Source organism: Nomia melanderi, chromosome 7 (assembly GCF_051020985.1).
Source record: "Nomia melanderi isolate GNS246 chromosome 7, iyNomMela1, whole genome shotgun sequence".
In the NCBI taxonomy this organism is placed as follows: Eukaryota; Metazoa; Arthropoda; class Insecta; order Hymenoptera; family Halictidae; genus Nomia; species Nomia melanderi.
Window position 1 is genome coordinate 5,580,649 of NC_135005.1, and position 12,486 is coordinate 5,593,134.

The following is a 12,486-nucleotide window of genomic DNA, read 5'->3' on the forward strand; positions in this document are numbered from 1 at the left end:
AAGGTGGAACGTTAATAAGCATAGAATTTTTTAATCCATTTTTGAAAATATGTTCGTTTTATACAAAATTCCCGATAAAAACGTAACTTTTTAATCAATTTGCAACAACCTCACGTTTCACAGGTAAATATTGGAAAAACAATAATTTCGACTCGATTTCCATGTAAATGTTCTTTTGGCGCCAGAATATTAATCAAAACAGTAATTTTTAATCGATTTATGCAAATATTACGACGAAACGTTAATACATTTATGTAATATGTAGATTTAGTGAAAAACTAACGTAAAAGTAATAATAATGAATAGTAATGAAGTGGCAAACGAAATTTTTAACGGGGCAACTTCAGGAAATAATAATAAGAACATACAAAAATACAAGAAATTTTGCAACATATAACATGAAAAGAATATTCATAAAATTCGTATTTTTAATTGCACTCACGACAGGTTTGAAAAGTTCATTTAAAAACGATATCCAATAAAATTCATGTGTAGCTATATTAAAGTATCGATGAAAGTTCCGTACCGAATTCAAAGAGAATTGTTGTTTTGCAATGAAACAACAGAAGACTCGGCAATTCGGTTTACTAATTTAAAAGGCTTCGTATTCTGCAGCGATACATCGATGGAAATCTGTTTTAAATAAAACTCCTGAAGTTTTAAATGAAACTCCATGAAATTATACATGTTACAAATAAAAAATAAAATGTAACAAGAAGCTAAAGATTTGTTAAATCAATTTTCAAAGAAAATATACAGAAGTCTGACACGCTGGAATTATCATAACAGAAACCAAACAAACCGTGAAGTGTGAAGTAACATAACCAGCTTCAACTTGAAAATTGAACTACTTTTATAATTGCACGCTGCGAACCGTTTCAATTAACGTTTTATTCTGCCCTCGTTCATTTAAAAGGATTTCACGGTTCGCGCGTTTATAGGCGGCGCAGATTAATGTCGACAATTTCGCGAGCGCAACATTATGCACCGTTGGTCGGTGAAAAATCTGCTCTACGAACGAATTTTACTATGGAGACAAAGTGTCACTACGAATCTAGAAATAAATTTTTTTACAATATATAATTAACCGTATGATGAGACCAAAATGGATTATTTTAATGTAGGTAGAAAAAGGAAATGTGTTTATTGACTCTATCGTGCATTCCTAGAAGGAATTCAATTAATGCTGCAATCAAGTTCTTAATATAGAAAGATCTGAAAGCTTGGTAGTAGCTTTTCAGGCTCTGTTTTGATAATAATAGGCAAGGAAAAAGTCAGAGAATAATTAGAAGAAATCTTAATATTTGATTTACTGGGCGACTATTAATAGACTTCTATAACTGTCTCATATTAACACGTTGCCCTATGGTTTATTTCTCAATTATAATCGATACAACTATTTTGCCAATAATAGTTTATTGAAAAAGAAGAAAAGTTCTGAGCATATTCTGTGTCTAAAATTACTCTAAAATATAATTATTAGTAACAGAAGAACAATATTTAATTTGAATTCTAAAGAACTGAGTAATATTTGTTTCTTAAAATTTTATTTATAATTCATCTTGAGCAGTATGGACTATTAGGGGACTGTTGAAAATCTTATCTCTTCATTACTTGACCACGACTTTTAGTTTTTATTGTAATACGTGATATGAAAATTTGGCTAACATTTTGTATATTAAATTAGGGACTACGATAAGTATCTTAACATTTTTTCACATTTTCACAAAACTCACAAGAATGAAAATTTAAATTGATCATAAAAGGTTCGTCTAGTCGGTCATGTTAGTGAAAAATCATATTACCTGCGGAGCATTAATTAATAGTGCTTCAAAGCATGGAGAAATAAGATTGAAATTACTCACCGGATTTCGGAACAAGTGTCCAAACTTAAAGTCACGGTAATTAGTTAATTGGTGTCTTTGATCTTTTCTGCGCAGGTGGTGACTCCACAGAAATGCGGTGACGTGTATCTGTATGACCTTCCAGTGAATCGGGGAAGTCCCGCGCCACCTTCGAGACACGATTCACCCTTGACTGCGAACAATGACCAATTACACAACACAGGTACGTAGTAACCCTTTCCGTCGACATTCGTGCGACTCATTTGAAATCACGATCGAGTATGTTTTATTTGAATATACAAAGTATGTAATAAATGTATTATCAACCCTTTGCTAAACATCTAAAATCGAGAACTGCAAATGAATAATTTCATTATTCCACTAATGAGGGATTGATATGTGGTTTCTTTTCTTTTAGTATTTAAAACTTCGATGCTTGTTTAGTTTTTAAAACTTGTCGACCGTTAAGGGTTAATAATATATAAAGTAAATAATAGATGCATTATTAGTAATATATAAAATAAATAATGGATATATTATTGATAATATATACAGTAAATGACAGGTGTGAATAATAACATATAAAGTAAATAGGACGTGTAAATAATAAATAAAGAAGCAAATAATTATTCCAACAAAAATAACAAATAAGTTTGTTTAAAAATTAGGGCGCATGAAGTTAAATTTTAAACTCTCATTTTGTTTAATGAATTATTTTTACATGATATATTTATCAAATATTCAATAATTTCAGATAATAATATTAAATAACAAATAATATGGTTTCGGAATAAGAGTTTCACGCATCATAGAGAAAAGTTTCTTTATCTTTCTTTAGTGAAATTAAGTAATAATTATACACATTACAAAAGAGATAGCCAGTATTAAAATAATTTATTTCTTAAATGTATTATCACTATGGAATTATCTAAGATAAAGTAACAAAGAAAATGAACAGTAAAACAAACACTGCGAATAATTATTTGAATAAAAGTTTCTTTTGATAACGTTCAGTACTGGTCAAAATTACACATTCAATATTGGTCGAATATTTAGTGTTCTGTGAACTGCACATCTATTTGCGCACAGTGTATGTCCAACCCGTCCACAGAAAACATTTCGTCTCGTAATTGGGAACTGCGAATATTTACATAAAGCACAATGTCTATAAATGAATATATCCAGAGTCTGATAATTTCAGGACAAACCGTTTCAAACAGAAGTTTACTAATTTCTTAATCTATAAAAAGTGAAATTACCATTTTATGGCATTAGATTTAACTAATGTTTTAATTTATGGTATTAGAGTGAACATGATATAAAACAAATGGTGAACAATAAATATTAAAAATATAAAAATAATTTTAATTACCAAAATGAAGAATATTCTTCTCATATTTTATTGAACTTCTATATTTTTATTAAAATTAGCCATTTTTTACCACCTTCTTTTATTAATATTAAATGATTATATAAATTATTCGTGTCAAGATATTTCATATTTAACAACAAATGGAACGTATTGCTTTATTGTTAATTATAATATACAAAGTCGTGAAACGATTAAAAATTATAATTATTGTTAGAAATTAAATATATGAATTTGTTCAATGCAAATTCGACGTTCATCGTCAGTGTGAATTTGGCTGGCTAATGTGTTATGTTTTATTATATGTCGATACGACCTGATATTATGTTAAACGTTGTTCTTTGTACTTTTTAAATAAATTCTGTTCACGTATATTCCTTGATTAAAGAATCCGATAATTAAAAATAATATTAAAACCATAAATTACAATCTCAATCTGTCCTGTTATACAATATTGATTGCCTTATTAGTTTGTTGAATCCAATGCCACTAATTTATTTATGTTCAATAGAATCGCGATGATTGAGGTACCATTGTTCTCTCAACACGGACATATCTTAAGAAACTTGATGCATGCAAACCGGGTTAGTCGGTCAACAGACTCAGCTATACAAGATCAGTAATCTTTTACGAGCAATAGAGAGATTGGTTGTGGTTCCAACGATACTTTTTAATTTCTTATGCTAATGATAGAGGCAAAAAAGTATTCTTTATCGCGATTGATGGACCAATTGCAGACTCATTTTTATTTCATTTGTCAACGTAACATTTAATGTAAATGCAATGACATTGTAGAAATATTGTCCAATAAAAGTAACTGGAAAACTATAAAACGCCTAGATAAATAAAAAATTTTACCACACAGGTATCTTTGCTTATGGCTGACAGCTTAAATACTAATCAGCTGTCAATACATGTGTTTTGGTTGATCAATGCGCAGTCATAAGATTTTTTTACAAAATTCATATTTAAAAAATGCATATTTAGGTACGAAAGGGCTGAAGGGGTTAAAAATCCGAGAAGTAATCTTAAATTCTTATGCGAGGCATTCAGTTGCCAAACTCCACAGAACGAGAAAACTTACCATGCACAGAATGCACGCGATACGGAAAGGTGTACATAAATTATTCAAAGTGTAGTACTTTTTATAATATTTGTTACGAAAAACCACTTTCTGCTGCAACTTTATTTTTCCGTTCCTTTATTACGTTCTTAACACTAGGTTTACGAAACGCATCAAATTGACGCATCTTGGATTTTAGAAATATTATTTTGTAAATGTTTACGCCGATTTTTATTGATACGATCACACTGGCATGTACCCCAATTACTTACTATCAAATCTCCAGTTTCCACAATCTAAATAAACGAGCATCAATTCTTTTAGGAATAATAGAATGAAGTGTACAATAAATGCCCGTAAACCCAGTGTTAAAAATCCGAATTCACATAAATATCCCCAGCCTGCCTCAGCCAGTAGCATTTTCTTCAATCATTACCGGAAGCAAATCTTGAAAACAGTATAAATCTTTAATCATTTCTTCCGAAATCGGCGGTTGACATTCGTTATAAGCGAGACACTCGACACAGCGTACCGCAAATATCTACAAACGAGAAACGTCGAGGTTCATCCTCTCGCTTTGATCATCCGTAACGAATAGACGCAGCCGTAACAGCAATTTCATCGAGTGACACTAGCAATTTACCTTCATCTTCAACCGGAGGTAGGTACGCGTGGTCGTTTCATCCTGCAGAAATAAAATTAATTCGATGCGTCGTCTACGGTATAACGAAATTAACAATTTCCTGTTGATTTTGAAGAGACTTTTAGACAACCATTCCGCCTAGTACGAGCCGGACTCTACACTCGCCCCTTTGATTACTTACTTCGAATCACCGGAAACATTGACAATTTATAGAGGAAAACCGTCATAGGTTAAGTTCAAGGGACTAAGCTGCTGTTACGGACTTTGCATCTCGTTAACGCTAGAACTATGTAGAGAGCGTTTAATAGGTTAATTTCCAGTGATATTTCTAGTTGTTTGCTAATGTGCTGACATTGTTTTTTTGAATATATTTTGTTCAAAAGTAATATAACAGTGAAGTACTTGACACGTTTATTTCATTTTAAGAATAATTTATTACTTTTTAATGTTAACCCCTTAAGTGAAAATGACTAGTCTTACTCGCGCGTGCTCTCCTCGGGAAACTATATTTTATAAATTACTTTATAAATTCACCGTATTGTAACAAACATAATTTTCTTATTTTCGTAAATAAATTTAATGAAACCTATGATACTTCAGTTTTCTTTATAATAATTGTATCACGGAGTTGCAATAAAATTGAATAGCGTAATCATGAATCCGTTAATTCAAATAGCTCCACAAAAAGAAGTCTGTGGCCGTCGAATCAGGTAAACGCAGAGGCGTTTTTGTTTTCACTTATTTACGCATTTATCGTTAGTTCATAGCATTGTCAACTGGATAAAAAACTTTAAATAAAATATGAAACTGTATGATCATAAGTAACTTCAATTTTTCGAGGTGGGTTCAAATGTATACCACTATGCATAAGAATCTGAACAAAGGGTGGGCCAGTTTCGAACCCAGCTAACCCCAAAGAGTTAAGGAGTTTTAGGACGAAACAGTATGCACTGTCATTTCATTTCTTGTTTCCCGGAATTTTCTATGCAGGACGATACACAACCGGCACCAAAGGTTCGATAGACAACGGCGGCGATGTAAGCGAATGTTACGACGTTCCACCGCGAGCTGTTCCCGTGATTCCATCGCCGGCGAGTAGTCCGAGCCCTGCACCCTCTTGCTACGATATCCCGAGGCAACCCACCTCCTGCACGCCGAACTCAAATTGCTCCGGAGGCTCCGGCGTCACACCCCTAGATTGCTACGACGTGCCGAGACCTTTGCAGCCCCTGACACCTAGCAGCTCGGCGTCCAGCCTCACAAACGACGGGTCCCTCAGCGGATCGAACAGGTACGTGACACCTTGAAACGAGACCTCGACATTGATATCTTGTTTTCATCCTGCGATATACTACCGTTTACGCGACACGTTAACCTTAACGCTATGAGTGCTAGTGGATATTTTGATACATTTACGGTAAATTCCGCACGACTTTAAGCAGAGGTTGAAAACAGTTGTGATATCGAATTCAGTTCTTGAAATAGCTATGAAGAGCCGGAGTATAGACGCAACTGTTATTGCGTTATTACGTTGAATGCCGCATAGTTCCATAAAACAAAATACATAAAATGGAAAAAACATAATATTAAATCGTTTGATTGAATTGCATTATTATTATTGCGCGTTCATCTAGCTGAATGTCACCGCATTAGGTAGCATCACTTATAATATAGAAATGTTTCCAAATAATCATCGTTTAATTCAATGAACTATAATATTTCGATTTAGTTGATGATCACCGGTGATCCCCGTGACATTCAATGTGTTAAAACTGATATATAGTTTCTGATCAAAGAATTAGGCCCATAATTTTTTAGCGGTAAGCATCGAAGTGAAAGGTCAGAATGTAATGAATGTTAATTTTTACTAACTACTTAAGGATATGCATATACGTATATTACATAATTCTATAGTAATAATATGCACATTATTATACATAATGTTGTATTATTAAAAGTTTGTTAAAGGGTTAGGTAAAAGAATTTTTTTTAAGTCTAACTACTTTAGGCCCAATTAACTAACTAACGAGGCCTAACCACGACCATCATAAAAATGCAGATGTTTGGAAACGGCAAAATATCTAAAACAGGTTGCCAGCCCGTTTCCACATCTGCCAAATACACCATCCCCATCAGAAAACTGTAAGCTCCCGCCTAGGGACCTTTTTACCGTTCTGTAAAATTATGACTTCCCTTCTTATATAAGCCGCCATATTGTCTCCAATATCTTCAGTGCTGATATCAACACCATATATTATGACATATAAAATATTATTTTGAAATATATTTGTTACTAAGTACATATGAATTTTGAACTTACTACAACTGTTTAATGAGAAAATTAATTTTTATTTGACCCTATTATTTATAGGTAAATAGTTTAAGCGAATATGAACTTCTATAAATATCTTGACGTTAATGGCTAATTTTAATAACTTTGTGTCTTTTATTGTTTCTTTGATTTTCTATAAAATTTTCTATAGAAGTTTCTATATCCATTTAGAATAACATTGAACAACGTGTTGTATTGTTGAATGTAATATACGTGGATATGCATAACCCAAATGTATTTGAAGCATCAACATTGAGTACAATGAACTGTGTACATTCGCGATAGTACCGAGACACATAGCTACCAGGAAGAGATTTATTTCGAGAAGCCTGAGCTTACATACCGGACCAGTGCCAACAGCGGTCGTTCCTACCACGGTTTCAGAGAAATTAGTTCCGTTTAGTTTCGAAAACGACAGATTCCCGACTAAGATGGTTCCACAGTGATTTCTAGTCGAAGTGCACTACCATGGCTAAAAATTGTTAAACTCTTCGATTTCAGAATCGAATGATTCGAAAACCCGAATTGCTGATTGGTGTAACTAAAATATAAGTTACTTTTGTAATAGAAAATTTCACATTGAAATATTTTAGACGTTTCATGTACGCAAAAAATAGAAACAGAAAAATAATTGATATTTCTCGAGCCGCTCAAGTAAATGTTTTTCAATCAGTAGAAGACGCTCCTATCATTTTTATTCCCTTACTTTATGATTTCTCTCGCGACAGTAATGGATGGAATTGCTTTATCGTTATCAAACTTCAATAAGTGAAAGAAAACGTACAGCAAGACACATATTTTCATGTGTAACTTGAAAACTAAAATAGATCGCCCATGTGTAGAGTAGACGGAGACGATTCAGATCTTCTCCTTCGACGTTAAAGGAATAAAAGTATTTAACCCCTAATAATAAAAAATGAAAAAGGATTTTTAAATTTTAATAAACTGGAATTCTATTTCGTTTCGATTCGCCTCGGTCTACCCTGTAGAAAGAAATTGTTCAAAGTGACGAGCTTGACAACATGTTTCAAGGTCATTGAGATCGATGAGGAGGACACGCATCTAAATATTTATATACTTCACATTTTTAATCGTTTGAATACCAAGCAGCGTGACCACATTTCTCCATTACACTACTTAAAAATGTCAGCCTACCAATACGTAGAATTAAATTGAATTTATTTATTTATTTAATTAAAAGAAAAAAGGTCACATGTCAGTCTTTCGTTAGTTGAATAATTAAATTATTCCTTCGCAGTTTTCAATTTTAGATATCGAAGCTCAAAGTCGCCAATACGATACATTCGACCGCAAAGAGTTCATTTATGTGGGGTCCATAACAACCCGTCTTCTTCCAATGAGACCCAGGGAAGCTAAAATATTAGACACCTCTGCTTTAGAGTATAACAAAAATATGTCTTTTTCAGATCCAGCCTCGCTGCGCCCGATTACGATGTACCTCGAACACGTCTTCCAGCTTCCTCGTTACCGTCCCGGCACAACACGCCCGTGCCGAAAACACCAACACCACCACCACCATCGCAAACACAGCAGATCTACGATGTCCCGGTCAGCAAGGAGCTTCCCTTGGAGCTGGACTCCGCGTTGGAATGTCTGCAAAGGCTGCAAAGCGAGGCATCGGCGGCAATAACCAGGTTACTCGGCTTCGTGATTCCTCTTTGGAGAACGCCTCAACGACTGGATGCAACCTTGATGGATCTTAGACTGGCCGCCCTTAGGCTCAGAACGTCTTTACACGACCTCGCTGAATTTGCCGAAGGTAATTGTATTTCTAATAACAGTAAACAATAAGCCTAATAAGAGAAAAATCGAGGAGAAGAATTAGATGAAAGGAAATAAGAGAAAAATTAAATATACCCTTTTTCCTAACTCTTCCTCTCCTTTGCGTTGTATACTTTGTAAATTTATGTGTTTGCGATGAATAGAAGATAGAAGATGTACAATGTAAAGTTTATGTTTTTCTAAAGTTATCCCGAATAGGGGTTAACACGTTCACGCCAGTATGTGCCACCGGTATTACACAGTTAAGTTATAGCATTAAAATAAATAAACGTTAATAAGTAAATTATTTATGCAATTGTTTATTAACATTTACTGAAAAATAACAACTGAAGTCAGAAAGCTAGACACCTAACGAAAGAATACACTCCGACATCATTTTTGCAAATATTGTTATTATTACGATCTATAATTAAACATATATTATTACGGCCCGACGTGAATGTGTTAAAACAAAACATGTTTCCGATTGTAGCTGATATTCATGTTGAACCTAAACTTATACTGAACAAAATCTTCAGATAGATATATTACATCTTGTATAATTGTATTTTGATTTGTTTCATCTTGAGATAAAATTATACCCTTCGGTATCCTAGGTACCTAAATATCTTAATCTTAAACATTCCATAAGAGCATAATTTTAATATTCATTCGAATTGACATTCCTTACAATCCGAAAAACAATCAAAACAATCTTCTTAACAAAACGGAAACTGAAAAAACAAATATTTCTCGTGGCGATTGAATCTGACAGATCCTAATAAATTGTCCTGAATCAATACAAGACAAAAAGAATCCATTTTCAAATTTATACAAAAAATCTTCGAATTAGGCTGACATAAAAACTGTAAACGAAGGACTAAAGAGCAACATCATTGTTATCGTATGATTCCAAAACGCACGTAGATTGCACCGAAAACATCGAAGCGTCACTAAATCGAAGAGCACGTTCCGCAATTGTTCAAATTATTCTCACGAGGAAACGTACGGGCGGCGAGAAGTGGCCGTTAACGAATAGAACAACCAGACCGAGCTGAATTAACGAACCGGGGAGGTGGAAAGGATTCCGGGCTGAAGAGACTCGTCCGATTTTTGCGCAGGCACCCTGGGGAACGCCGGCAAGGCACCGGACAAGGGATTGGCCACGAAATTACGACCCCTGGTCAAGGCCCTACGTGATTCTGACAAACTCGTGCAGGAAGCCGCCACCGAGCTGGACGCGATGGAATGGGACGCTGGTAAGCTCTGTCGCGGGGGTGGCGATGCCCCGACACCTACTAACGGGCCACCGTCCACCCTCGTGCCACCCATACAACCAGATCCACTCGATCAGCTGATCGCGTGCGCCCGAGCACTCACGGAAGACGTTCGTCAGGTCGCCAGTTTCATTCAGGTGAGCATCTAGTAGCTGTGGAAGCACGTGTACTGTACAACGCAAACCTTGATCAGATAATACAGGATCCTCCCCGAATCCCGCTTGGAGAATTCATGTCCATTTCTGTTGGTGTAGAGAACATAGACAGATCTTTAGGATTTAATGCTCTACTGAGATTTGGAGAAACTACACTTGGCGTTGTTTGCCTTCATTGTTGTGGCAGTTATATAAGATTCTTCTTGAATCGAACTTGAAGAATTTGTATTCGCTTCTATCAGTCTAGCAAATATAGGCAACTTCTCTGTGTTTAACGTTTTACATACGATTTAGAGAAACTATATTTGACTTTATATTGGCATGTCTGTACCAAAAGTGTAATATTATGTGTCTCAACAAATGTATTGATATCCTGCTCATAGGTTGTTCTGTTCATAGAATTCGAAAAATAGGTGATACCTATCTATGATTCTTGTTGGATAAGGGCAATGAATATTGATTTCGATTTTTCTATTTACTGTATGTGTGTAGAACAAAAATCATATTAGGAAGATTGTAAATATATAATTTGCAATGTATAATCGTAAAAAGCTTTTAAATAATTTTACATCGCTGACAACGATGGGTTTTAACAACTAACAACTAATCGGTGATGCCAGATCTATAAAAATTCATGCTCGTCATTTATTCCTGAATTTTCCTTTCTACGCTTTGCCTCGTTTTCTTTAGATTCTTTAGATTCTTTAGATTCTTTAATAAAACGACGGTTGGCAGTGATGACACGAAATACGGTTCCCTCTGTGACTTCCATGTATTTCAAAAAGTGACAATCTATATTACTTTATTGTCAAGGAAGAAACGCTTGAGAACAAAATGCTACACGTAAAAGTTGAAATTCTCGTTGTTATCCTGAACGTTGGAATGCAAGTTGATTTCGAAACTATATAAATCAATTCCAGAATACAAATGTAACGAACAAAATATTCCGAATCCTATTACCAAAACTTAACAATAGCATCTTAAAAGCTCGTACTTTCGAAAAATTATGAAACAAATTGTATACCAGAACGACCTTTTAATGCACTGATTTATAATTATACACTAGGGTATAAGTATAGACTCAAAAGGTGTCTTAATGTTTACAAAGAATTCGATTCAATAAAATTAATATTAAAAGAAGTACATCTTGTCGTCAACAGGGGAACTCGACGCTGCTCTTCAAACGATCATCAATCATCTCGACCGACAGCAGCAACAATAGCGGCGCCGGAGAAGATTACGATTACGTAAATCTTGACTCGAGGGAAGTGGTCGCGAAGCAACGAGAGGAGCTAAGGGCGGCGCTGCCGCAGGAACTTCGTAGTAATTACGACCTCCTTGTATCCGAGGCGGACAATGCGACGATTCAAATGCCACCCACAACTCCGACACCTATGGATCCCAACGATAAACAATTGCTGGCTTTCTACGCCGCCCAGGTGATCACACATGGAAACCACCTAACTCACGCCATTGACGCTTTCATGCAAACAGTCGCGCACAATCAACCACCCAAGGCAAGTATCGTTTGCACTCCCATTCATAAATATAAACCAATTACAGAATATTGAATGAACCTGAAAAATCATCAAGATCTTGAAAAATGATCAGCAAGTTTATTACAATGTCACCACTTATGTATAGAAATGTGCAATATTTCGAAAGCGCTCTATAAGTTAGTAACAGGGAAAATTCTCAATTTAAAATTAAATTTTTAAAATTAGAATGTTGAGAAAAGTTCTAACATCAAGAGAATGACAAACTCATCGAAACAAGTAAAAATGTTTTGATACATATATCTTTAAAAATCATTAGTTTGAGAGTTAGAAGATGTTTCACAAAATAATTGATGTTCAGTACAAAGAAATAAACAAAATAAATTAAAATAAATACGTTGGAGAATCTGTTATTTTATTACTAGCTTATAGTAGAAAACATGGCGTAATTGCAAAACTATGGTCTTTCAACTCATGTTTACCAAAGCTTTTTTTTGTTTTGATGAAAACTACATTCTTTTACAA

At 34.4% G+C, this 12,486-nt stretch overlaps 1 protein-coding gene across 1 annotated transcript in view; it reads left to right on the forward strand.

Annotated features, from left to right (window-relative positions):
* p130CAS (Serine_rich_CAS and FAT-like_CAS_C domain-containing protein p130CAS) overlaps positions 1 to 12,486 on the forward strand; it is a 191,693-nt gene that overhangs the window by 175,223 nt on the left and 3,984 nt on the right. The window contains exons 4-8 of the mRNA XM_031970481.2: positions 1,941 to 2,067; positions 5,910 to 6,210; positions 8,679 to 9,031; positions 10,155 to 10,447; positions 11,626 to 11,982. Of these exons, the coding sequence (XP_031826341.1) occupies positions 1,941 to 2,067; positions 5,910 to 6,210; positions 8,679 to 9,031; positions 10,155 to 10,447; positions 11,626 to 11,982 (1,431 nt within the window). The remainder of the gene's footprint in view (positions 1 to 1,940; positions 2,068 to 5,909; positions 6,211 to 8,678; positions 9,032 to 10,154; positions 10,448 to 11,625; positions 11,983 to 12,486) is intronic.